At 42.8% G+C, this 27650-nt stretch overlaps 2 protein-coding genes and 6 non-coding genes across 10 annotated transcripts; all 8 read left to right on the forward strand.

The window, feature by feature from the left end:
- Positions 1-1386: 1386 nt before the first annotated feature.
- tmem19 (transmembrane protein 19) lies at positions 1387-27502 on the forward strand. Of its 3 annotated transcripts, none has more exons than XM_042316953.1 (8): positions 1387-1504; positions 4221-4371; positions 6340-6453; positions 16224-16361; positions 16663-16739; positions 16862-17039; positions 25162-25371; positions 26928-27502. In XM_042316953.1, exons 2-8 carry the CDS (start codon positions 4242-4244, stop codon positions 27086-27088), a joined length of 1008 nt encoding a protein of 335 aa, XP_042172887.1. In that variant the 5' UTR covers positions 1387-1504; positions 4221-4241; the 3' UTR covers positions 27089-27502. The 3 variants fall into 3 exon arrangements, with proteins under 3 accessions (XP_042172887.1, XP_042172886.1, XP_024301675.2); XM_042316952.1 differs by lacking the exon at positions 1387-1504 and adding an exon at positions 1711-1857; XM_024445907.2 differs by lacking the exon at positions 1387-1504 and adding an exon at positions 3508-3834.
- Positions 7295-9341, forward strand: LOC112267784 (12-(S)-hydroxy-5,8,10,14-eicosatetraenoic acid receptor). Its single transcript, XM_024445905.2, has one exon. It carries the CDS (start codon positions 7735-7737, stop codon positions 8692-8694), a length of 960 nt encoding a protein of 319 aa, XP_024301673.1. The 5' UTR covers positions 7295-7734; the 3' UTR covers positions 8695-9341.
- Positions 19329-19401, forward strand: trnak-cuu. Its single transcript has one exon. It is a non-coding gene; the product is annotated as a tRNA-Lys (tRNA).
- On the forward strand, positions 20300-20372 carry trnak-cuu. The gene has a single exon. It is a non-coding gene; the product is annotated as a tRNA-Lys (tRNA).
- trnak-cuu lies at positions 21223-21295 on the forward strand. Its single transcript has one exon. It is a non-coding gene; the product is annotated as a tRNA-Lys (tRNA).
- On the forward strand, positions 23739-23811 carry trnak-cuu. The gene has a single exon. It is a non-coding gene; the product is annotated as a tRNA-Lys (tRNA).
- Positions 24295-24367, forward strand: trnak-cuu. The gene has a single exon. It is a non-coding gene; the product is annotated as a tRNA-Lys (tRNA).
- Positions 24935-25007, forward strand: trnak-cuu. Its single transcript has one exon. It is a non-coding gene; the product is annotated as a tRNA-Lys (tRNA).
- Positions 27503-27650: the final 148 nt, after the last annotated feature.

The raw sequence follows: 27650 nt of genomic DNA on the forward strand, positions 1-27650 counted from the left end.
ACCGCGGTGTCGTCATGGAGACTAGATGATGGAGTTGGTGTGGTGCAAAGCCACACAGTCGTGGGTGAACAGGGAGTACAGCAGAGGACTGAGGACACACCCCTGGGGGGGCCTTGTGTTGAGTCAGTGTGGAGGATGACTTGTTGCCAATCCTCACAGCTTGTGGTTTGCCCGTCAGGAAGTCCAGGATCCAGTTGCAGAGGGTAGTGTCCTGACCCAGGGCTCTGAGCTTGGTGCCGAGCTTGGAGGAACAACAGTGTTGAGCGCTGAACTGTAGTCAATGAACAGCATTCTCACATAGGTGTTCCATCACAACACGTTATTTGGTTATTATACAACGGTTGGGTCTAATCCTGAATGCTGATTGGTTAAAACCGCATTCCAGACGGTGTCTATTCCACGAGTTACCACCGGCTAAATCTAGGATGTTAAAATGCCTATTTACTCTGTTCCATCTGACACAATCCACTGTCTCGTCGGCCCAGCCAGGCAATTTATCAACTTGATCTCCACTATAAAAGGCATCTACACATTATTTCACATTTCTTTTAGACTAACATGTAGTTTTCAACAGTGTAGATTTGAATAAATCTCTCTGACATTTGCAAAAAATAAATCAATGTTCAGATTCGATCTCCACCAGTCCCATTGTAATGAACGTGTCGGGGACGAGAGACAGGCAGCGTTTCTCAGCCAGTCACAATCATGAATCAGTTGGCATCATTTTGATGGATATATGCTAAAAAATGTCCATTGAAAAAAGGTCAAACAAAAGGAAGTGCAGCTCGTTTGCAGACTTTCCTCGACGAACTACACCCCGGTGTCAATATATCCTCCGAACACCAGCTTCTCGGGCATTATCACCTAAATGCCAACTGCTTGAGAGTGCTTCGTCATTATGAGTATAATGTGTGTTAGACCGAGCTGAACACACGGTTTGAAATCTGGTTTGAGTGGATTCATGGATCATGAATTGATGTGATTTAAAGTGGGGTGAGGTCCCCCTCTAATGGGCGGATATTGTAACTACAGGAATCCAGTTGTACTCTAGTCCTCTACTGTCTCGGCCCTGCCTGTGGTTTTGTTGGGTGTTTTGTAACACTGATAGGCCTATTCATTAATTAGTCTCGGTCCAGCCTTGGGGTTTATCGAGGGTTTTGAAACTTTGATAGACCTATTACTTAATTAGGATGTCCAGCCTGGGGCTTTATCAGGGGGATTTGCAAATCTGATAGGGCTATTCCTTAATTCATGCTTCTGAATGTTGCAAGAATTTCCCCCACATATGTCCTATAGACCAGACGTGGTTATTACTCTGACGTAGATACGATCTAAACCCTATGAATGTATTGTAACGACTCTGGGTTTATAAGCGCGGAAATCGATCCTGCCGCACGAGCATATGCTTTTGCGGTACAGTCGATAGCGCGCCGGACCTCGGGCTCGATGGTCGAGGATTCGAGACCTGCTCCCTGCCTGTTTCATTACAGTATATACATATAAGGTATGTCTTTCAGTTCGTCTTTCTAGAAGGCAGGGCACATTGAAAATAATAATTGGAACGAATAAATATTGTGTGGTTGAACTGTTGGAACGAACACATCACTGTGAAGCCGTGGTGTGTTTCCTGGTATTACAGGAAAACAGCTATGAAGTTTCCTGGTATTATACGGCTCAATCAAAGAGTCCTCAGTCAGTGGCTGGGGCTTCTTGATATCACGTCATACTACAAATGATTTGACATGCTTTTTGATTCAGGGTGAATCCAAATCCGCTTTAAAAAGTCACTATGACTGTTTGATTTCAGAAGGTAGTGATAGAGGATTTTCGACCAGCAGACAATTTCGTTATATTTGGGTAGGTAACAAAGGGCTTTTAATCATAATATGCTTTATAGTGTACACACTATTGTACTTTGATGGTAAACTATTGGTGGTGAGTTTGTTTGTAAAGAGTGTTATGTTTAGCTTTTATTTGAACAGAAGACCACTCTACTCCCCGGAACTTGATCGTTGTATGAAATTGCAGTAATAGCCAATGCCTGCCAATGACTACTCTTATATTGGCACACAGGTGAATTAATTGTACATAAGTATATTCAACATGTAAAAAAGCTAGTAGTTTAGCTAATACCACTTCCTCGGATTCGATCCACATCTGGCGCGAACTCGGGACCTCAGCCTTCTTCCATTAAAAGACGGTCATGTTACCTCAACAGCTAACTAATGAGGCGATGCGAGCGGGACACCTCGGCTAAGGAGTACGTTTCACCCATCTCCATGTGCTACGCTAGCCACTATAATAAAACACGCCTGGTTTACACTCTTTATAAAGTGTCAGGGGCCTAATTTATCAATATTACTAGAAACTATTCTAAAATACTACTTATGAACGGAATGTAGAATGTTCCTACGCATAGAAAAAGTGTGATTTGTTACACTTTTTCTATTTAAAATAAATAAACAAATTACACTTTTTCTATGCGTAGGAACATTCTACATTCCGTTCATAAGTAGTATTTTAGAATAGTTTCTAGCAATATTGATAAATTAGGCCCCATATATATATATATATATATATATATATCATATTAATTAATTATGAATTATATATTAATTAACCTTTATTTAACTAGGCAAGTCAGTTAAGAACAAATTCTTTGGGGAACGATATCTGATAAACCAATCTGTACTTTCTGTAAAAAGTACCACCGGTCTCTAAAAACGCGCTCTGATAAATGCAGTGTGTGCCAGATCCTTGTAACAGCGCATGATCAGCCATCTCTCATGTGATTTCTATTATCTCAGTCTTTTATAGTATTTCTACAATGGTTTAACTTTAACACTTGCCTCTAATTTAACAAATGTCTGTACATTATATGGATTATTATCATAACAAATGCACTGATGTGGTCAAATGATATATAGCCTGTCAATATGTGTTGCATGAATTCACAATTGAAATACAATTCAATCGAAAAATGATTTAATTATTACTCGGAAGAATTTCACACATTTTCAACATATATTTTCCACACGCTTGACAAGCAGTTCCCTTATTCCACCACTTGGCACTGTGCCTACGCATGTTTATGGCTGTGCGTAAATGTACTCAGTCACGCTCAAGCAAACGTTCATATTGATTAATCTCACAATTTGCGTGGAAATTATCCCACGCGTGGTTTATGCACAGATTTGTGCCTGCACATGGTTGATACACGAGGCCCCTGAAATTCATGATGTTTAAATGTATGTAAGTAATACATGGATATCCTAATAGTGAAAAAAAAATCACATTAACGCTGAATAATATATTTGATTTTGTATTTATTACTCAAACGTATTGATGGATTTGTGTTTGGTGAATAATTTATTTTTGTGAAAAATGAGCACTGAAGTTTTAATCTGACAGATTAGCGGAAGTACGCATGTACTTCTTTAAATCCACATCCGGTTCTCAGTCAACAATGAAAGTGAACTGCTGGGGAAATCATAAGGGAATGTAGTATTTCATTATGTATTACGTTTTCTTAGGGAGTTGAGAAAATTGGGTAGGATTTCGACTTTCCCTTGTCTTTGGTCCACACTCCAGTCCAGTTGGTGGCGGTAATGCACCTTAAAGTTGGTTTCCAACCGCCATATAAAAATCCACAGAAGAAGAACAACGAGTCCTGTGTTTTGAAATCTGACTCCGCTACAGGACTGTGACAGCTGTGAATCCTTTCATCTCGCTAAGTTATCTTATAGGGAGAGACAAGTTACATTAACTAGTTGTATTGGCACTTTCCCACAATGGCAGAAGCAGGATACAAAGCCATGGCTTCGGCTACTTCAGGTGCAACCTTTACCTTATTTTCTTTAGCCCACTTTCCGACTTATTAGCTTGCTAGCTAGCTGCTAGTTCCACACCAGTAGACAGCTAACGTTAGCTAGCTAGTTGGCTAGCGACTTATGACGCTGTCCGGTCAGTCTAGTTTAGGAGTAATGGCCTGGTCCTACCTAGCCTGGGCAGCTGTTAGTGGGTTTATGATGGAGATCCATAAAGCCCACCAGCCGCTGCCCAGACTAGCCTGGTCCGAGGTCTGCCTGGTGTGTCAATGTGCCCACAGGAGTTGGCAAGACGGTACAAACAGACCTTGGACCAGGCTACTAACTGTCCCCTGTAAGCCATCTGTCATATAACTAAACATGTGCCCAAGGTAATGTCGATGACTTCCACAGGTTCTATTCACTTCTTCCACAATGATTTTTGAGGATGACATACAAATGAAAGAATACCTCAAGATGATGACTGATATGATCCTGTTGTGTGCCACCCTGGCCATCTCCCTCTTCTTCTGGATCATTTCCATCACAGCCAGCACATATTATGGTAAGAGACACTTGCGTGCGTGGACATGCTCACACACACCTTTTCAGTTATGTCCAGTGTTTTCCCTACCATTGTGGGTTATAAAACGCTTGTTAACCCTTTAAAATAATAATAAATGTTCTGTATAAATGTGCTCTAAAATGTCATCTGATCTTCATCTAAGTCCTACTCCTAATAATAGATCAAGTTAATCGGATTTAAACAAATAACACAAAAACAAGTGTCCTTTTGAATTTCTTTATTGAGAAAATGTATCCAACATTACATTTCTTTGTGGGGAAAAAAAGTATGTAAATCTCTAGATTAATGAGCTCAAAGTGGATTAAAGTAGTCAAAAGTTTAGTATTTGGTCCCATATAGAAAGATGTTTCAGAACACTTCTAAATTAATCTTGATAGTGCCATGATTAAGAAAAAAACACGAATGAATCATGAATACGGATGAGTGAGAAGTTTAGAGGCTGCAAAACATGCTCTCACCGTTACCCATAAGAGGGGAGAACATGATGTGTTGCAGAAATAGAGACAAAGCTAAAGGGTGCAAACTTTCTCTCAACACTATGTAAGCAAGATGGGCCCCCCCTCCTAGCTCTGTTGCTCCCCCCTTCCTAGCTCTGTTGCTCCCCCTTCCTAGCTCTGTTGCCCCCCTTCCTAGCTCTGTTGCCCCCCTTCCTAGCTCTGTTGCTCCCCCCCCTTCCTAGCTCTGTTGCTCCCCCCCTTCCTAGCTCCCCTTCCTAGCTCTGTTGCCCCCCCCCTTCCTAGCTCTGTTGCCCCCCTTCCTAGCTCTGTTGCCCCCCTTCCTAGCCTTCCTAGCTCCTAGCTCTGCTGCCCCCCCCTTCCTAGCCCTGTTGCCCCCCCTTCCTAGCTCTGTTGCCCCCCCCCTTCCTAGCTCTGTTGCCCCCCTTCCTAGCTCTGTTGCTCCCCCCCTTCCTAGCTCTGTTGCTCCCCCCCCCCCTCCTTCCTAGCTCTGTTGCTCCCCTCCTTCCTAGCTCTGTTGCCCCCCCCCTTCCTCGCTCTGTTGCTCCCCCCCTTCCTAGCTCTGTTTCTCCCCCTTCCTAGCTCTGTTTCTCCCCCTTCCCTCTTCCTAGCTCTGTTGCTCCTTCCCCCCTTCCTAGCTCTGTTGTTGCCCCCCCTTCCTAGCTCTGTTGCTCCCCCCCTTCCTAGCTCTGTTGCTCCCCCCTTCCTAGCTCTGTTGCCCCCCCTTCCTAGCTCTGTTGCCCCCCCCTTCCTAGCTCTGTTGCTCCCCCTTCCTAGCTCTGTTGCTCCCCCCTTCCTAGCTCTGTTGCTCCCCCTTCCTAGCTCTGTTGCCCCCTTCCTAGCTCTGTTGCTCCCCCTTCCTAGCTCCCCCCTTCCTAGCTCTGTTGCTCCCCCCCTTCCCCCTTAGCTCTGTTGCTCCCCCTTCCTAGCTCTGTTGCTCCTAGCCCCTTCCTAGCTCTGTTGCTCCCCCTTCCTAGCTCTGTTGCTCCCCCTTCCTAGCTCTGTTGCTCCCCCTTCCTAGCTCTGTTGCTCCCCCTTCCTAGCTCCCCCTTCCTAGCTCTGTTGCTCCCCCTTCCTAGCTCTGTTGCTCCCCCTTCCTAGCTCTGTTGCTCCCCCTTCCTAGCTCTGTTGCTCCCCCTTCCTAGCTCTGTTGCTCCCCCTTCCTAGCTCTGTTGCTCCCCCTTCCTAGCTCTGTTGTCCCCTTCCTAGCTCTGTTGCTCCCCCTTCCTAGCTCTGTTGCGCTCCCCCTTCCTAGCTCTGTTGCGCTCCCCCTTCCTAGCTCTGTTGCTCCCCCCCCCCCACCTAGTTCTGTTGCCCCCTGCCAGGGGAACAGTGGGTTAAAAAAAGAGAGGCTTCTATTCACCTCATTCCAGAATATAGACAAGGAGAGATGGTTTCAGTAGTAGATGTTTGTTAAAGAGGATGAAACACGACTTGATGAAACACTGATTATTAGCTAGAGCTATAACCTAATTCAATGCGTCATTCACAGGCACTCTCCAGCCGGTGTCTCCGTGGCGATGGTTGTTCTCCATCCTGGTTCCTCTGACTCTCACCACACGGGCCCTGAAAAAGAGGAGTCTGAACCACAGCGGAGCCCTGGGAGGTAAACAAACAATAGAACATAAATCAACCAATCAAAATGAAACCTTCCTGCTCAAGAGTTATTCTATGAATTTCAGCGAAGAACTGCCTGTGTCTTCCCCTTGTAGTTCTGTGTGTTTAATCAATCAAAACGTGTTATGACAGCCTCACCTACATGTTAATTCCCACGGATGTGTTGTGCAACCAGCAGCACGCCCCTGCACTTACTTAGGCCTACTTCATGTAGGAATTCAGCAGGGAGAATATGTAGCGAATGAAAAATATCACTTTTATATACATATATTTAAGTTAACCAGGCAAGTCAGTTAAGAAAAACATATGATTTACAATGACGGCCAAGGAACAGGGGGTTAAGTGCCTTGTTCAGGGGAACAGGGGTTAAGTGCCTTGTTCAGGGGAACAGTGGGTTAACTGCCTTGTTCAGGGGAACAGTGGGTTAAGTGCCTTGTTCAGGGGAACAGTGGGTTAAGTGCCTTGTTCAGGGGCACAGTGGGTTAAGTGCCTTGTTCAGGGGCACAGTGGGTTAAGTGCCTTGTTCAGGGGCACAGTGGGTTAAGTGCCTTGCCAGTGGGTTTGTTCAGGGGCACAGTGGGTTAAGTGCCTTGTTCAGGGGAACAGTGGGTTAAGTGCCTTGTTCAGGGGCACAGTGGGTTAAGTGCCTTGTTCAGGGGCACAGTGGGTTAAGTGCCTTGTTCAGGGGCACAGTGGGTTAAGTGCCTTGTTCAGGGGAACAGTGGGTTAAGTGCCTTGTTCAGGGGAACAGTGGGTTAAGTGCCTTGTTCAGGGGAACAGTGGGTTAAGTGCCTTGTTCAGGGACAGAACAACAGATTTTTACCTTGTCAGCTCGGGGATTCGATCCAGCAACCTTTCGGTTACTGGCCCAACGCTCTACCCACTAGGCTCCCTGCCGCCCCAATATGACAAATATGGGGGAAAAATAGTTGTTGTGTGTTGATGCAATGTCTTCCACTATATTCTCAATCCCTCGTGGGACCAACTGCTTATCTATTGGTCCTGTGGCGACTCGCCTACTCAGGAATGGAAGGTGCTCAACCAACAAGTCTGAACAGTTTGCAACGGCTGCCTGGGGGGGGAATTACTTCCAGACTGAAGTACAGTCCTTCAGTTTCACCAGGTCTGCACACGGAATAAGAGCTTCCCTTCCCTTAAACAGACTCACTCGGCGTTGAGGACTCTGGAGGACTGCTTTTCCTTCTTAAGGATTCGGACAGGATCAGGCTTTGACTGTAAAAAAAGGGGACCGGTTTTGCCAGTTCATATTATGGAAGAGGATCTTCTGAATGATAACTGCACAGCAGACAATCTGCCCTTGTATACATTCTACGCCTCTGTGATGATTGTGGAGTTCACCCTGGCTCTGCCTCTTAACCTCTCAGTGCTTTACCTCTTCATCTTCAAGCTGGAGTTCTGGAAACTGAACTCCAACAACCTTTTCCTGTTCAATCTCGTGTTGGCTGACCTCCTTCTGCTAGGCTGTTTGCCAGTGAACGCCTACAATTTTCTTCGCGGAGAGCGGCAGAGTACGGACGGAAAGATCTGCAAAGCCATGCTCTTCATGCTGTTTCTGAACCGAGGCGCCAGTATCGGCTTCCTGGCTGTGATTTCACTCGATCGCTACTTCAACGTGGTTCATCCTGGGAACAAGGACTTTGTCCTCAAAAAGTCCCCTCATATATCTGTCGTCATCTGGCTAGTACTGCTTCCTTTGACAATCCCCACCATGCTGAAGACCGGCTGCTGTAGCAGTCATGGGGACGTCACTGACACTCTGAGAGAGGTTGTGTTTTTCACCCAGATTCTCATCCCTTTCTTTGTGTTGGTGTACTGCACGGTCCGCATTGTCAACAGACTCAAAAAGAAGACAGTAGGTGACAGGACCAAGCTGCGTCGAGCAGTGTTTCTGGTCACCTCTGTCATGCTGCTCTTCTCTTTCTGTTTCCTGCCTTGTACCATCGCTAGAATTGTTCTGTTGATTGTCAGAGCCATGGATTTAGAGAATGCTGAGAATATAGCTGTTCAGGTCTATGATGGTTTCATAGTTTTTTCCCACATGGACTGTCTAGTGGACCCAATTGTGTACTGTTTAAGCAGCACTAAGTTCAAACGCCTCTACCTGACAACGTATTGCCCCTGTCTACTGAGAAACAACGCAGAAACGGTTGAAAGAACAAACCCGACACGAACCAACTTAAATCTAAAACGCAACAACAACACACTGTAGCTAGTAGTCTAAAACGCAACAACACACTGTAGCTAGTAGTCTAAAACGCAGCAACAACACACTGTAGCTAGTAGGTAATGATACTTCTGGGTGTGGGCGTGGCCACAGTTTTTAAAGAGTTTCTTGCGGTTATACACTTTCATGGGGCTGAGAATTTTCTTGTATAAAAAAAAAAGAGAATTTCCTGCAATTCTACACATTTTACCATGGCTTATGTCATATAACTAAAACTTTGTTAAAACAAGTCTATTGGGGCCCCATGCCAGGACATTTTTTAAAAACATTTTAGATTCTCTCGGACTGTCTAGTTTTTTATTTTGGTGATGGTTAGTTCTCAAAGATTATCTTATTTAAAAAGATATCGCTCCGTTTGTCTTTTCTACATACACGGTTTTAGTCGTTTTAAGTTCACACTGAAAACGTTTTTACCATGTTCATCTGTTTTGATGTGGCGGCCCGCCGCTGCTAAATGAGTATAGGGGAAGCACTGGCATGTTCAGCTTTTGTTTGCCAAATCAGACTGTGATTCAATACTGGTTTATGTTATGATCAGTCATTGGTTTCCTTCACCTGTGATATCATCATGTTAAACAGATCATCATGATGCTGTTACTAATTGTCTGTGTCAAATAAATATTCTCCTCAAATGATGCTCCCATAAAAATGATTGTTACGACTACTACTACTACTACTACCACCAAGACAACAACAGCTGATAGGAGCTACCCCTTCTTCCCTTGGAGAGGTAAGACCACATTATATACTACTACTACTAGTACTACAACAGCTGATAGGAGCTACCCCCTCCTCCCTTGGAGAGGTAAGACCACATTATATACTACTACTACTACTACTACTACTACTACTAGTACTACAACAGCTGATAGGAGCTACCCCCTCCTCCCTTGGAGAGGTAAGACCACATTACAGTTGAAGTCGGAAGTTTACGTACACTTAGGTTGGAGTCATTAAAACTCATTTTTCAACCACTCCACACAATTCTTGTTAACAAACTATAGTTTTGGCAAGTCGTTTAGGACATCTACTTTGTGTATGACACAAGTCCTTTTTCCAACATTTGTTTACAGACAGATTATTTAACTGTATCACAATTCCAGTGGGTCAGAAGTTTATATACACAGTAGACTGCGCCTTTAAACAGCTTGGAAAATTCCAGAAAATGATGTCATGGCTTTAGAAGCTTCTGATAGGCTAATTGACGTCATTTGAGTCGATTGGAGGTGTACCTGTGGATGTACCACGTCCATGTGTACAAACAATAGTATGCAAGTCTAAACACCATGGGACCACACAGCCATCATACCGCTCAGGAAGGAGATGCGTTGTGTCTCCTAGAGATGAACGTACTTTGGTGCGAAACGTGCAAATCAATCCCAGAACAACAGCAAAGGACATCAGTCAGTTAAAGCTTGGTTGCAAATGGACAATGACCCCAAGCATACTTCCAAATTATTGTCAGGATTAAATGTCATGAATTGTGAAAAACTGAGTTTAAATGTATTTGGCTAAAGTGTATGTAAACCTCTGACTTCAACTGTATTTACTACTAGTACTACCACTACAACTACTACTAGTACTACCACTACTACTACAACTACAACAGCTGATAGGAGCTACCCCCTCCTCCATTGGAGAGGAACGACCACATTATATATTACCACTACTACTCTTGATGAGGTCAATTAATGAATACTTTTTTATATAGTGTGAGAGTATTTGTATTAAATTCCAATTATACATACTGTACCTCTCATTTTATGATATCTATATGTTCTGTCTGATAATATTCAGTCTCTATATATCTACTGTATAATACTATTCAGTATCTATGTACTGTATGATAATATTCAGTCTCTATATATCTACTGTATGATAATATTCAGTCTCTATATATCTACTGTATGATAATATTCAGTATCTATCTACTGTATGATAATATTCAGTATCTATGTACTGTATGATAATATTCAGTCTCTATATATCTACTGTATAATACTATTCAGTATCTATGTACTGTATGATAATATTCAGTCTCTATATATCTACTGTATGATAATATTCAGTCTCTATATATCTACTGTATGATAATATTCAGTCTCTATATATCTACTGTATAATACTATTCAGTATCTATGTACTGTATGATAATATTCAGTCTCTATATATCTACTGTATGATAATATTCAGTCTCTATATATCTACTGTATAATACTATTCAGTATCTATGTACTGTATGATAATATTCAGTATCTATATATCTACTGTATAATACTATTCAGTATCTACAGTGCACTCAAAGTATTCAGACCCCTTGATTTTCCACATTTTTGTTACTTTACAGCCTTATTCTAAAAGTGGTTAAATAGTTTTTTTTTTTTCCCTCAATCTACAAACACAATACCTCATGACATCACAATAACCCATAATGACATCACAATACCCCATAATGACATGACAAAGCAAAAACAGGTTTTTAGACATTTTTGCACATTTTTCATAAAACATTTAAAAAAAAAACATGCTTACATAGTTATTCAGAACCTTTACTGAGTACTTTGTTAAAGCTTTGGCAGCGATAACAGCTAAAGACTTCTTGGGTATGATGCTCCAAGCTTGTTAAAGCTTTGACAGCGATAACAGCTTAAAGACTTCTTGGGTATGATGCTCCAAGCTTGTTAAAGCTTTGCAGCGATAACAGCTTAAAGACTTCTTGGGTATGATGCTCCAAGCTTGTTAAAGCTTTGGCAGCGATAACAGCTTAAAGACTTCTTGGGTATGATGCTCCAAGCTTGTTAAAGCTTTGGCAGCGATAACAGCTTAAAGACTTCTTGGGTATGATGCTCCAAGCTTGTTAAAGCTTTGGCAGCGATAACAGCTTAAAGACTTCTTGGGTATGATGCTCCAAGCTTGTTAAAGCTTTGGCAGCGATAACAGCCTGAAGACTTCTTGGGTATGATGCTCCAAGCTTGTTAAAGCTTTGGCAGCGATAACAGCTTAAAGACTTCTTGGGTATGATGCTCCAAGCTTGTTAAAGCTTTGGCAGCGATAACAGCTTAAAGACTTCTTGGGTATGATGCTCCAAGCTTGTTAAAGCTTTGGCAGCGATAACAGCTTAAAGACTTCTTGGGTATGATGCTCCAAGCTTGTTAAAGCTTTGGCAGCGATAACAGCTTAAAGACTTCTTGGGTATGATGCTCCAAGCTTGTTAAAGCTTTGACAGCGATAACAGCTTAAAGACTTCTTGGGTATGATGCTCCAAGCTTGTTAAAGCTTTGGCAGCGATAACAGCTTAAAGACTTCTTGGGTATGATGCTCCAAGCTTGTTAAAGCTTTGACAGCGATAACAGCTTAAAGACTTCTTGGGTATGATGCTCCAAGCTTGTTAAAGCTTTGGCAGCGATAACAGCTTAAAGACTTCTTGGGTATGATGCTCCAAGCTTGTTAAAGCTTTGGCAGCGATAACAGCTTAAAGACTTCTTGGGTATGATGCTCCAAGCTTGTTAAAGCTTTGGCAGCGATAACAGCTAAAGACTTCTTGGGTATGATGCTCCAAGCTTGTTAAAGCTTTGACAGCGATAACAGCAGCCTGAAGACTTGGGTATGATGCTCCAAGCTTGTTAAAGCTTTGACAGCGATAACAGCCTTAAAGACTTCTTGGGTATGATGCTCCAAGCTTGTTAAAGCTTTGGCAGCGATAACAGCTTAAAGACTTCTTGGGTATGATGCTCCAAGCTTGTTAAAGCTTTGGCAGCGATAACAGCTTAAAGACTTCTTGGGTATGATGCTCCAAGCTTGTTAAAGCTTTGGCAGCGATAACAGCTTAAAGACTTCTTGGGTATGATGCTCCAAGCTTGTTAAAGCTTTGACAGCGATAACAGCTTAAAGACTTCTTGGGTATGATGCTCCAAGCTTGTTAAAGCTTTGGCAGCGATAACAGCTTAAAGACTTCTTGGGTATGATGCTCCAAGCTTGTTAAAGCTTTTGCAGCGATAACAGCCATAAAGACTTCTTGCAATGATGCTCCAAGCTTGTTAAAGCTTAAATCAGCGATAACAGCTTAAAGAAAGACTTCTTAAAGGGTATGATGCTCCAAGCATAAAGCTTTGGCAGCGATAACAGCTTAAAGACTTCTTGGGTATGATGCTCCAAGCTTGTTAAAGCTTTGACAGCGATAACAGCTTAAAGACTTCTTGGGTATGATGCTCCAAGCTTGTTAAAGCTTTGGCAGCGATAACAGCTTAAAGACTTCTTGGGTATGATGCTCCAAGCTTGTTAAAGCTTTGACAGCGATAACAGCTTAAAGACTTCTTGGGTATGATGCTCCAAGCTTGGCACACCTGTATTTGAGGAGTTTCTCCCATTCTTCTTCTCTGCTCCTCCACACCAACACCTCCATGCATCACGTGGGAACGATCATCTGTCACCTCCTCCTCCATGCGGAGATCATCACATGCGGAGATCATCACCTCCTCCTCCATGCATCACGTGGGAACGACACATGCGGAGATCATCTGTTCACCTCCTCCTCCATGCATCACGTGGGAACGACACATGCGGAGATCATCTGTTCACCTCCTCCTCCATGCATCACGTGGGAACGACACATGCGGAGATCATCTGTTCACCTCCTCCTCCATGCATCACGTGGGAACGACACATGCGGAGATCATCTGTTCACCTCCTCCATGCATCACGTGGGAACGACACATGCGGAGATCATCTGTTCACCTCCTCCTCCATGCATCACGTGGGAACGACACATGCGGAGATCATCTGTTCACCTCCTCCTCCATGCATCACGTGGGAACCACACATGCGGAGATCATCTGTTCACCTCCTCTGCGTCTCATAAAGACACGGCGGTTGGAACCAAAAATCTCAAATTTGGACTCATCAGACCAAATGACCGATTTCCACCGGTCTAATGTCCATTGCTCGTGTTTCTTGGCCCAAGCAAGTCTCTTCTTCTTATTGGTGTCCTTTTAGTAGTGGTTTCTTTGCAGCAATTCGACCATGAATCCCTGATTCACACAGTTGATGTTGATGTGTCTTTTACTTAAACTCTGAAGCATTTATTTGGGATGCAATTTCTGAGGCTGGTAACTCTAATGAACTTATCCTCTGCAGCAGAGGTAACTCTGGGTCTTCCTTTCCTGTGGCGGTCCTCATGAGAGCCAGTTTCATCATAGCGCTTGATGGTTTTTCAACTGCGCTTGAAAAAAACTTTCAAAGTTCTTGACATTTTCCAGATTGACTGACCTTCATGTCTTAAAGTAATGATGGACTGTCATTTTGATTAGCTCAAAGGCATCAACAAGAACATTAATTCCAAATATTAACTTTTAACAAGGTACACCTGTTAATTGAAATGGATTCCAGGTGACTCCCTCATGGAGCTGGTTGAGAGAATGCCAAGAGTGTGCAAAGCTGTCATCAAAGCAAAGTGTGGCTACTTTGAAGAATCTAAAATATAAAACATATTTTGATTTAACACTTTTTTTGGTTACTACATGATTCCATATGTATTATTTTATAGTCTTTCGACTGGTACTGCATAATACTATTTTGTACATGCTTTGTTTGTTGATGAAACAAACAGGACATTGTTCAATCTCCTATGTTTCCACATTCATTAGTTATTTTGAATATGAAATGCCAACCAGATAAAGATTGCCATTTCAAAAGCAAAGACTGATTTGATAAAGTGAATGATTCTGCAGCAGGCAGCATGGAAACAAAGAAACAGCAAGCAGAAACTGAGCATAAATGTTTTAAAACATCCTTAAAAATATATAATTTAAGGTCTTATCTTGCTAATTTTTTAAAATGTGTATAATATATTGATCCATCAAATCTCAAACTCACCCAACAAATTATTAGGGGAAAAAAACTATTAAAGAGGTACTTTGTGATTTTGGTAATGAGGCTCTTTGCTCTACTTCCCCAGAGTCAGATGACCTCATACCATTTCTATGTCTCCGTGTCCAGTATGAGGGAAGTTACATGTAGTTTCCTGAGCCAACGCTAACTAGCATCACCCATATACTTCAAAGCAATGTGCTATGTACATCTTAACTTCCTTTATACTGGACACGGAGACATAGAAATGTTATCGGAGATTTCATCTGACTCTGGGGAAGTACATAAAGGGCCTCATTGCCAAAATCACATGTATCAGTTTACCCTTAGGAGTCTCTGTTGGGTGTTTTAATGCTATTATTAATTATAAGATGCATTCCACACAGTTCCAGCAGCCCCAGGCGTATGCGTGTGAGAAGAGGGGTTGCCCCTGATGTCAGTCACACGTTAGCCAGGCCATCAGCAGTCCTCGTGATCTGGATCTGAGAGGAATTAATTAGTCACCATTCATTTTAATCAGGGTCTGTGCTGAATCGCATTATTCAACTGACTAAAGCAGTTTAGTCATGTACTAATTGGTACATTCCACAGCAGAATAGCCCATAAATATTTTTGGAATAACAGATTGTTCTGGCAATTCTCACATAGAAACTGTGAGGAATGTTCTTTTGACATTTTGTATCCCAAACTATTTTTAAGAAAATCATGAGGGAGGTGTTAATTTTAGGCTCTTTTTAAACCTATCCATGCCTCCTGTAAGACCCTATGACCCTTGAACCGTACATGATACAGACAACATCTTGGAGTCGATATACTCCGCGTCCTCTCAAATTATGGAGTACATCTAGATTCAGAAATAAATGTTATCACATTTACTTTACCCAACATAACAAAAATATGAATATTAATTCAACAATATACTCCTCAAAGTGGGTTCTTTGGTACTTTTGAAGATATAACCCATTTTATACATAGAAATGTGCATTATAGGTAATTGACCAATGACATGATTGCACATTCAGCAAATCACCAGCAGAGGGAGTTTAAAGAGAACAACCATTTCCCCCATTCACTGTGTTGGTGTTCATAACATGTATCATAACTTAAATTAGCAGAGAGCCCACTCTGGTAATATGATGTATTTGTAGAGTATATTGTCCCAAACGATGTCTTTTAAAATTAACTAAATCCAAAAAAAGTTACTTTTCAGATATTCATATGAATATTTAATGTTGAATAAATGAATGTACATTTTTTTTTTGAATAATGAAAAATCAAGACCTACTCCATATGACACACTATAAGGAGTATGTTGACAACAAGATGTCTGTATCGTGTACAGTTCACAGATTATAGGGTCTTACAATAGGCATATATACAGTAGGTCTAAAAATGGCCACTTTCATCATGATTTTCTCAAACATACCGAGAGAGTAGATGTTCTGTAGTACTGTTCTGATAAGGTAGTTAGACCTAGTTTGTAACCTGGTCCCAGATCTGTTAGAGCCAGCTCCCGTGGCTGTTGTTACATCAAACAAACACGTGGTCATAACAACGGCCCAAAGAGTTGGCTATAAACAAGTACAAACAGATCTGGGATCAGGTAAGAGTTGTATTGTTTTCATGCTTTTGTTCCCTGTCCCCTACAGCCCTGCTGGTCGGCTTCATCCTCACCATGGCCAACATAAGTTTCTTCTCTGCCCTGCTGGCTTTCTTCATCACTTCCTCCAAGCTGACACGCTGGAAAGAAGACGTCAAGAAGAAACTAGACTCTGACTATAAAGAAGGTAACGAGTTACAGCAGCTAGGCCAGCAGCTAGGCCAAATGACTCTCAAGAGATAGTCAGGCCACACTCCAGTAAGCAACAGTCCGCTACTGGATTGCATAGTCTACCTCAGTCAGTAGGATCTGGTTTAAAAAAATAATAATTTAACACCTGCGTAAGTTATTTGTCCTTAAAGGGATAGTTCACCTGTTTTGAAGTGCATCTTATTTAACAAGGAAACCCACCCCCAGGGAAGTCAAAAGGAAGTGAAACATTTTGGAGGTGAACTATCATTTTAATGTGCGTCCCCTTTGCCCTCCAGGTGGTCAGAGGAACTGGGTGCAGGTGTTCTGTAACGGTGGTGTCCCCACAGAGCTGGCGCTGCTATATATGATCGAGGTCAATCAATCAATTAATTATATATTTGAATACATATAACAGCTGCCTCAGCCAAGTGAGCCGACCACACATCTGTCACTCATCTGAGGTTATTTCCTTTGTGTGGTCCTGGTTCTAATCAGGTGGGTCCAGGGGAGATGCCGGTGGACTTTGGGAAGCAGTACTCCGCCTCCTGGATGTGTCTGTCTCTGCTGGGGGCCTTGGCCTGCTCTACGGGGGACACCTGGGCTTCAGAGGTGGGGCCCGTCCTCAGTCACACCAAACCCCGCCTCATTACCTCCTGGAGAGAGGTCCCTACAGGTACACACACACACACCTGGGCATCAGGGGTGAGGCCCGCCCTCAGTCAGACCAAACCCAGGCTCATCACCTACGTAAAGGGCCAGTGTGTGTGTGTGTGTGTGTGTGTGTGTGTGTGTGTGTGTGTGTGTGAACTACTGTTCAAAAGTTTGGGGTCACTTAGAAATGTCCTTGTTTTTTTGTTGTTGTTCCATTTAATATAACATCAAACTGATCAGAAATACAGTGTAGACATTGTTAATGTTGTAAATGACTATTGTAGCTGGAATATCTACATAGGCCCATTATCAGCAACCATCACTCCTGTGTTCTAATGGCACATTGTGTTAGCTAATCCAAGTTTATCATTTTAAAAGGCTAATTGATCATTAAAACTATTTTGCAATTATGTTAGCACAGCTGAAAACTGTTGTGCTGATTTTAAAGAAGCAATACAACTGGCCTTCTTTGGACTAGTTGAGTATCTGGAGCATCAGCATTTGTGGATTTGATTACAGGCTCAAAATGGCCAGAAACAAAGACCTTTCTTCTGAAACTCTTCAGTCTAGTCTTGTTCTGAGAAATTAAGGCTATTCCATGCGAGAAATTGCCAAGAAACTGAAGATCTCGTACAACGCTGTGTACTCCTCCTGTCACAGAACAGCGCAAACTGGCTCTAAACAAAATAGAAAGAGAAGTTGGAGGCCCCGGTGCACAACTGAGCAAGAGGACAAGTACATTATAGTGTCTAGTTTAAGAAACAGACGCCTCACATGTCCTCAACTGGCAGCTTCATTAAATAGTATCCGCAAAACACCCGTCTCAACGGTGAAGAAGCGACTCCAGGAGTTCCTCTGTCCAGTCTCAACGTCAACAGTGAAGAGGCGACTCCAGGATGCTGGCCTTCTAGGCAGAGTTGCAAAGAAAAACCCACATCTCAGACTGGCATTCTCTCAACCAGCTTCATGAGGTAGTCACCTGGAATGCATTTCAATTACCAGGTGTCCCTTGTTAATTTGTGGAATTCCTTTCCTTCTCAATGCATTTGAGCCAATCAGTTGTGTTTTGAAAAGGAAGATGGCCCTATTTGGTATAAGACTTAAGTCCATATTATGGCAGGAACAGCTCAAATAAGCAAAGAGGAACAACAGTCCATCATTACTTTAAGACAGGAAGGTCAGTCAATCTGTAAAATATCATGAACTTTGAAAGTTTCTTCCTGTGCGGTCGCAAAAAACACCAAGCGCTACGATGATCCAAACCACTACTAAAGGACACCAATAAGAAGAAGAGACTTGCTTGGGCCAAGAAATACGATCAATGGACATTTAGACTGGTGGAAATGTGTTCTTTGGTCTGAAGGGTCCAAATCTGAGATGTTTGGTTCCAACTTCTGTGTCTTTGTGAGACGTAGAGGAGGTGAACGTAAGATCTCTGCATCTGTGGTTCCCCCCCGTGAAGCATGGAGGAGGCGATGTGATGGTGCTTTGCTGGTGACACTGTCAATGATTTATTTAGAATTCAAGGCACACTTAACCAGCATGGCAACCACAGCATTCTGCAGCGATACGCCATCCCGTCTGGTTTGCGCTTAGTGGGATTAACATTTTGTTTTTCAACAGGACAATGACCCAACACACCTCCAGGCTGTGTAAGGGCTATTTGACCAAGAAGGAGAGTGATGGAGTGCTGCATCAGATGAACTGGCCTCCACAATCATCTGACCTCAAGCCAAATGAGATGGTTTGGGATGAGTTGGACCGCAGAGTGGAAAAGAAAGAGTGGAAAAGCAGCCAACAAGTGCTCAGCATATGTGGGAACTCCTTCAAGACTGTTGGAAAATCGTTGAGAGAATGCCAAGAGTGTGCAAAGCTATCAAGGCAAATGGTAGCTGCTTTGAAGAATATACAATATATACTACATGATTCCATATGTGTAATTTCATCATTTGTCTTCACTATTGTTGGGCGCTAACCTTTTTGATTTGAAAGCCTTTCTTCTGATAAATGCAAGCAAATCAGATTTTATTTGTGTGTGTGTGTGATATGATACACAGTACCAGTCAAAAGTTCACTCACCTACTCATTCAAGGGATTTAAAAAAAATAAATTTGCAACAATTTCTACATACCTGTTTTCGCGTTGTCATTATGGGGTATTATGTGTAGATTGCTGAGGATTTTTTATTTAATCCATTTGAGAATAACGCTGTAAGGTAACAAATTTGGGGGAAAACCAAGGGGTACTGTGTTACTTACCAACCTGGTGTGATAGTTGTGTTATTTCGGGATGTTGTGGATTGTTTTTCCAAGCCCGGCTAGCTCAGTCGGTAGAGCATGAGACTCTTAATCTCAGGGTCGTGGGTTCGAGCCCCACGTTGGGCGCTGACCTTTAGATTGAAAAGCATTTCTTCTGATAAATGCGAGCAAATTGTATTTGTGTTTGTGTGATATGATACACAGTACCAGTCAAACGTTTACTCACCTACTCATTCAAGGGTTTATTTTTAATACATTTACAACTATTTCTCCATACCTGTTTTCGCTTTGTCATTATGGGGTATAATGTGTAGATTGCTGAGGATGTTTTATCTAATCCATTTGAGAATAACGCTGTAAGGTAACAAATTTGGGGGAAAACCAAGGGGTCTGAATACTTTTTGAAGGCACTTGTGTATATAAGCAATGAGTAATGACTAAACTAATGTTTATAATGGTGTTTTTATGCTTTGTAATGGCTTTGTCCTATCACAAGTGGACGATCAGGGTATAGGACAGGATCAAAGGTCATGTCATGCTGCCATGAAGCTTGTTAACAGGAAGTTAAAGGATTTCTGCATATTCAGACTACGTCTGGTAGGCTCTGTCTCTCAACAGGGGGAATCATGAGACATTTTGGACCATGGCTTTCAGCCCCACACTTTGTCTAAGTCCAAATGGAACAAATACCCTGGTCAAAAGTAGTGCACTATATAGGGAATAGGGTGCCATTTGAGTTGCACGACTGTATGTAGAAAGAAGGTAATTACGTTTGAGAGTTGTTACTGTCTCTAGACTAGTCATTTCCCAACCTGGTCTGACAGTTATTACATGTTGGTGTGTTATTTACCAACCTGGTCTGACAGTTATTACATGTTGGTGTGTTTTTTACCAACCTGGTCTGACAGTTATTACATGTTGGTGTGTTATTTACCAACCTGGTCTGACAGTTATTACATGTTGGTGTGTCATTTACCAACCTGGTCTGACAGTTGTGTTAGTTTGGGATGTTGTGGATCTCCAAGCCTGGCTAGCTCAGTCGGTAGAGCATGAGACTCTTAATCTCAGGGTCGTGGGTTCGAGCCCCACGTTGGGCGCTGATCAGATTTGGATTCCATTGATCCTCAGAGGCTTGGGGCTCGTTTCCTGGACACAGATTATAGTCCTCCACTGAAAAGCACTACCTCTGAACAATATCAAATGGACATGTTTTTTAGACTAGGACTTCATGGGTGTCTGGGAAACCAGCCTTAGAGGTATAGTTGTTAATACACATGCAACATAGATGACCAGGATTGGTTGACTGTGTTGCTTCATCACCCTAGGGATAAGTACATGGGTGATGAAATAGAGGACTAGTGAAATCCAAGAGGCAGTGTTTGTTCACACCCTGAGATCTGTCAGTGAGCAGGGTTTGTTTTCGCCCTGTGAGTTCTCTCAGTGGGCAGGGTTGGTTCAGACCCTGCGAGGTCTGTCAAGGTGCAGGGTTTGTTAAGACCCTGTGAAGTCTGTCACTGGGCAGGGTTGGTTCAGACCCTGCGAGGTCTGTCAAGGTGCAGGGTTTGTTAAGACCCTGCGAGGTCTGTCACTGGGCAGGGTTGGTTCAGACCCTGCGAGGTCTGTCACTGGGCAGGGTTGGTTCAGACCCTGCGAGGTCTGTCAATGGGCAGGGTTGGTTCAGACCCTGCGAGGTCTGTCAATGGGCAGGGTTGGTTCAGACCCTGCGAGGTCTGTCAATGGGCAGGGTTGGTTCAGACCCTGCGAGGTCTGTCAATGGGCAGGGTTGGTTCAGACCCTGCGAGGTCTGTCAATGGGCAGGGTTGGTTCAGACCCTGCGAGGTCTGTCAATGGGCAGGGTTGGTTCAGACCCTGCGAGGTCTGTCAATGGGCAGGGTTGGTTCAGATCCTGTGAAGTCTGTATGTGGGTGGTGTTAAATATTGATGCAAGCCCGGCTAGCTCAGTCGGTAGAGCATGAGACTCTTAATCTCAGGGTCGTGGGTTCGAGCCCCACGTTGGGCGCTAAGCTTTTGATTTGAAAGCCTTTCTTCTGATAAATGCGAGCATATCAAATTTTATTTGCGTGTGTGTGTGTGTGTGTGTGTGTGTGTGTATATATATATATATATGATACACAGTACCAGTCAAAAGTTTACTCACTTACTCATTCAAAGGTTTAATTTTAATACATTTACAACAATTTCCCCATACCTGTTTTCGCTTTGCCATTATGGGGTATTATGTGTGGATTTCTGAGGATTTTTGATTTAATCCATTTGAGAATAATGCTGTAAGGTAACAAATTTGTTACCAAATCAAATGTATTTATATAGCCCTTCATACATCAGCTGATATCTCAAAGTGCTGTACAGAAACCCAGCCTAAAACCCCAAACAGCAAGCAATGCAGGTGTTGAAGCACGTTGGCTAGGAAAAACTCCCTAGAAAGGCCAGAACCTAGGAAGAAACCTAGAGAGGAACCAGGCTATGAGGGGTGGAGATTATAACAGAACATGGCCAAGATGTTCAAATGTTCATAAATGACCAGCATGGTCAAATAATAGGTCTGGGACAGGTAGCACGTCCGGTGAACAGGTCAGGATTCCATAGTCGCAGGCAGAACAGTCGAAACTGGAGCAGCAGCACGGCCAGGTGGACTGGGGACAGCAAGGAGTCATCATGCCAGGTAGTCCTGAGGTTTGGTTCAGGCCCTGTTAGGTCTGTCAGTGGGCAGGGTTGGTTCAGACCCTACGAGGTCTTGCAATTGGCAGGGTTGGGTCACGCCCTGTGAGGTCTGTATGTGGGTGATGTTATTTTGTGATGTAAGCCCGGCTAGCTCAGTCGGTAGAGCATGAGACTCTTAATCTCAGGGTCGTGGATTCGAGCCCCACGTTGGGCGCTAAGCTTTTGATTTAAAAGCCTTTCTTCTGATAAATGCGAGCAAATCAGATTTTATTTGTGTTTGTGTGATATGATACACAGTACCAGTCAAACGTTTACTCACCTACTCATTCAAGGGTTTATTTTTAATACATTTACAACTATTTCTCCATACCTGTTTTCGCTTTGTCATTATGGGGTATAATGTGTAGATTGCTGAGGATGTTTTATCTAATCCATTTGAGAATAACGCTGTAAGGTAACAAATTTGGGGGAAAACCAAGGGGTCTGAATACTTTTTGAAGGCACTTGTATATAAGCAATGAGTGATGACTAAACCAATGTTTATAATGGTGTTTTTATGCTTTGTAATGGCTTTGTCCTATCACAAGTGGACGATCAGGGTATAGGACAGGATCAAAGGTCATGTCATGCTGCCATGAAGCTTGTTAACAGGAAGTTAAAGGATTTCTGCATATTCAGACTACGTCTGGTAGGCTCTGTCTCTCAACAGGGGGAATCATGAGACATTTTGGACCATGGCTTTCAGCCCCACACTTTGTCTAAGTCCAAATGGAACAAATACCCTGGTCAAAAGTAGTGCACTATATAGGGAATAGGGTGCCATTTGAGTTGCACGACTGTATGTAGAAAGAAGATAATTACGTTTGAGAGTTGTTACTGTCTCTAGACTAGTCATTTCCCAACCTGGTCTGACAGTTATTACATGTTGGTGTGTCATTTCCCAACCTGGTCTGACAGTTATTACATGTTGATGTGTTATTTACCAACCTGGTCTGACAGTTATTACATGTTGGTCTGTTATTTACCAACCTGGTCTGACAGTTATTACATGTTGGTCTGTTATTTACCAACCTGGTCTGACAGTTATTACATGTTGGTCTGTTATTTACCAACCTGGTCTGACAGTTATTACATGTTGGTCTGTTATTTACCAACCTGGTCTGACAGTTATTACATGTTGGTCTGTTATTTACCAACCTGGTCTGACAGTTATTACATGTTGGGCTGGGGTTATTTACCAACCTGGTCTGACAGTTATTACATGTTGGGCTGGGGTTATTTACCAACCTGGTCTGACAGTTATTTTTTAGACTAGGACTTCATGGGTGTCTGGGAAATCAGCCTTAGAGGTATAGTGGTTAATACACATGCAACATAGATGACCAGTATCGGTTGACTGTGTTGCTTCATCAGCCTAGGGATAAGTACATGGGTGATGAAATAGAGGACTGCTGAAATCCAAGAGGCAGTGTTTGTTCACACCCTGAGATCTGTCAGTGAGCAGGGTTGGTGCACGCCCTGTGACGTCTGTCAATGGGCAGGGTTGGTTCAGACCCTTCGAGGTCTGTCAATGGGCAGGGTTGGTTTAGACCCTGTGAGGTCTGTCAGTGAGCAGGGTTGGTTCAGACCCTTCGAGGTCTGTCAATGGGCAGGGTTGGTTTAGACCCTGTGAGGTCTGTCAGTGAGCAGGGTTGGTTCAGACCCTGTGAGGTCTGTCAAGGTGCAGGGTTTGTCAAGACCCTGTGAAGTCTGTATGTGGGTGGTGTTAAATAGTTATGCAAGCCCGGCTAGCTCAGTCGGTAGAGCATGAGACTCTTAATCTCAGGGTCGTGGGTTCGAGCCCCACGTTGGGCGATGACTTTTTGATTTGAAAGCCTTTCTTCTGATAAATGCGAGCAATAGATCTGAATGAATGAAATATTCTTATTAATTACTTTTTTCTTTACATAGTTGAATGTGCTGGCAACAAAATCACACAAAAATGATCAATGGAAATCAAATTTTTCAACCCATGGAGGTCTGGATTTGGAGTCACACTCAAAATTATTACATGTTTGGCTGGTGTTATTTACCAACCTGGTCTGACAGTTATTACATGTTGGTGTGTTATTTACCAACCAGGTTTGCACACATCTCAGGAGGAATTTTGTCCCACTCCTCTTTGCAGATCTTCTCCAAATCATTAAGGTTTCGAGGCTGACGTTTGGCGACTCGAACCTTCAGCTCCCTCCACAGATTTTCTATGGGATTAAGGTCTGGAGACTGGCTAGGCCAATGGGCAGAGTTGGTTCACGCCCTGTGAGGTCTGTATGTGGGTGGTGTTAAATAGTGATGCAAGCCCGGCTAGCTCAGTCGGTAGAGCATGAGACTCTTAATCTCAGGGTCGTGGGTTCGAGCCCCACGTTGGGCGCTAAAGCTTTTGATTCGAAAGCCTTTCTTCTGATAAATTCGAGCAAATCAAATGTTATTTCTCACAGGCTCCGATTACAACAGATAGACCTTACATTGAAATGCTTCCTGACAAGGATTTAACCAACAATGCAGGTCAACAAATAGAGTTAAGAAAATATTAACTAAATATAACTAAAGTAAAAAATGAAATAAAATGTAACCTTAAAGAACAATAACGAGGCTATATACAGGGGCACCGATTCGTCAGACACGAGAGGCTTGGTTGCAAAGAAAGTCAATAATCTGTTGACTGACTGTTCAGTCAACAACTTTTCACATTGAGTTAGAGAATAAAAGACTGTGGGTGAAATGTAAAAGGGGACAGGGTTGGAGTCAGACATGGTTTACATTACATTTCAATGAACTATCTATTGACAGTGCATCTCCACGAACAACTCTTCACAGTGTTGCGTAAAAAGAGCCTAACAGTAACTGACTGCGGCAGGTGATGTGAAAATTAGAAGGGGGCGGGGTTCCTGACTCATTTTGACATTCCTATGTGCTGGGGAATTCCAGCTACCCTCAGGCCCGGCTAGCTCAGTCGGTAGAGCATGAGACTCTTAATCTCAGGGTCGTGGGTTCGAGCCCCACGTTGGGCGGATGTGTTTTGCGTTGAGACAGACTTTGACGTAGATCCATTAATCACTTCCTGTAAATAGTGTAGTCTTGCTGCATCCTGTTCCTAACAATGCTCCTCCCCATGAGACTAGTGAAACAACATGTTGTAAATGGTGTTAACTGTTCTTTTCACAGGGACCAATGGAGGAGTGACCCCAGTGGGTCTACTGGCTAGCTTCCTGGGGGGCCTGGCAGTGGGCGTGGCTTACTATATCTCTCAGATCCTATTGGTCCGTGACCTGCACCTGGCTGATCCCCAGTGGCCAATCATAATCTATGGAGCCATGGCTGGCCTAATGGGGTCCATGTTGGACTCTGTCTTGGGAGCACACTGGCAGTACTCAGGTGGGTCTGTCAACGATGAGTTATTAATGTGTTATTATCAGGGATTAGTTATGTTATTATCAGGGATTAGATATTCACGTTTTCATCAGGGATTAGATATTCACGTTTTCATCAGGGATTAGATATTCACGTTATTATCAGGGATTAGATATTCACGTTATTATCAGGGAAAAGTATAAATAACTAACTTCAGATATAGATTATATACTGTGCATTCAGACCCCTCATCTTTTTTCACATTTTGTTATGTTACAGCCTTATTCTAAAATAGATTTTTTTAAAGTCAATCTACACACAATGCCCCATAATGACAAAGCAAAAACTGTTTTGTAGAAATTTGAGCAAATATATAAAAAAATAATAATATATAATTTACATAAATATTCAGACCCTTTACTCAGTACTTTGTTGAAGCACCTTTGGCAGCGATTACAGCCTTGATTGTTCTGGGGTATGACGCTACAAGCTTGGCACACCTGTATTTGGGGAGTTTCTCCCATTATTCTCTGCAGATCCTCTCAAGCGCTGTCAGGTTGGATGGGGAGCGTCACTGCACAGCTATTTTTTTAGGTCTCCAGAGATGTTCGATCAGGTTCAAGTCCAGGCTCTGGCTGGGCCACTAAAGGACACTCAGAGACTTTTCCCGAAGCCATGTTGTCTTGGCTGTGTGCTTAGGGTCATTGTCCTGTTGGAAGGTGAAATTTGGCCCCAGTCTGAGGTCCTGAGTGCTCTGGAGAAGGTTTTCATCAAGGATCTCTCTGTACATTGCTCCGTTCATCTTTCCCTTGGTCCTGACTAGTCTCCCAGTCCCTGCCGCTGAAAAACATCCCCACAGCATGATGCTGCCACCACCGTAGGGATGGTGCCAGGTTTCCTCCAGATGTGACGCTTGGCATTCAGGCCAAAGAGTTCAATCTTGGTTTCATCAGACCAGAGAATCTGGTTTCTCATGGTACCCTTCCCCAGATCTGTGCCTTGACACAATCCTGTCTCTGAGCTCTACGGACAATTACCATGACCGTGTGGCTTGGTTTTTGCTCTGACATGCATTGTTAACTGTGGAACCTTTTATATAGACAGGTGTGTTCCTTTCCAAATCATGTCCAATCAATTGAATTTACCAGATGTGGACTCCAATCAAGTTGTAGAAACTATGTCAAGGATGATTAATGGAAACAGGATTAATCTGAGCTCAATTTCGAGTCTCATAGCAAATAAGGTATCTGTTTATTTTTTATACATTTGCAAAAATTTCTAAAAACCTGTTTTCACTTTGTCGTTATGGGGTATTGTGTGTAGATATATATTCTTCTTCATTTAATGCATTTTAGAATATGGCTGAAACAAAATGTGGAAAAAGTCAAGGGGTCTGAATAATGTCTGAATGCACTGTATATGTTATTCATTTATTTTGATAAAAAATGATTGATAGATGTTTGATATCCAAGTATTAGCAGGTGCTTGAAGTGTCTTTCTTGAATTTAAAACATTGCAGTCATTTAAAAAAAGAAAGTCTTCTCCACTCTTACGGCTGTATGATGTCCCTTCTTCCCCAGGTTATGACGTAAGCCTCGGAAAGGTTGTCAACTATGCGTCTGTGACAACTAAGCGGATATGTGGGAAGCCTATCCTGGACAACAATGGCGTTAACCTCTTCTCTTCCATCATTGTAGCTCTGGTACTTCCTGGTGTTGCGTGGAGCTTCTGGCCTCACTAGGGAAGGAACTCGCTTCCCTGATTTTGTATATTGTCAAAAAAAATAATGTTTTGCTTGTTGTATTGAAGTCTAGTGTTTTATACTTTACCTAGTATGGTGTAGCTTGCTGTCTAAGGAAATAGAGTTACCATGCTACAACTAACCTTTACAACTCTGTGTTTGTCTTTATGGTAATACATTTGTTGATCTTAGTTTAATCATTGAGATTTCAGTTGTTTCCTAAAATGCATTAAGTGCATGGACTATAGGAGAGTCATTTTTTGTTGGTTTGATTGATTGAATATTTTGCTAAACTTGTTGTAATACTCTTGAATAGGCCTACACCCTACACTAGAGAAGGGGTGAGAGAAGCCTACACCCTACACTAGAGAAGGCATGAGGGGAGAGAAGTGAAGGGGTGAGAGAAGCCTACACCCTACACTAGAGAAGGGATGAGAGAAGTGAAGGGGTGAGAGAAGCCTACACCCTACACTAGAGAAGGGGTGAGAGAAGCCTACACCCTACACTAGAGAAGGGGGTGAGAGAAGTGAAGGGGTGAGAGAAGTGAAGAAGGGGTGAGAGA

This window comes from Oncorhynchus tshawytscha, unplaced genomic scaffold (assembly GCF_018296145.1).
Source record: "Oncorhynchus tshawytscha isolate Ot180627B unplaced genomic scaffold, Otsh_v2.0 Un_contig_4380_pilon_pilon, whole genome shotgun sequence".
In the NCBI taxonomy this organism is placed as follows: Eukaryota; Metazoa; Chordata; class Actinopteri; order Salmoniformes; family Salmonidae; genus Oncorhynchus; species Oncorhynchus tshawytscha.

Bases quoted from the DNA above. Each gene is read 5' to 3' on its own strand.
- LOC112267784 (XM_024445905.2), top strand. From the start codon at position 7,735: ATGGAAGAGGATCTTCTGAATGATAACTGCACAGCAGACAATCTGCCC.
- tmem19 (XM_042316953.1), top strand. From the start codon at position 4,242: ATGATTTTTGAGGATGACATACAAATGAAAGAATACCTCAAGATGATG. The intron at 6,454-16,223 runs GTAAACAAACAA...TGTCCCCTACAG, and splicing joins CCACAGCGGAGCCCTGGGAG to CCCTGCTGGTCGGCTTCATC. The intron at 16,740-16,861 runs GTCAATCAATCA...GGTTCTAATCAG, and splicing joins CGCTGCTATATATGATCGAG to GTGGGTCCAGGGGAGATGCC.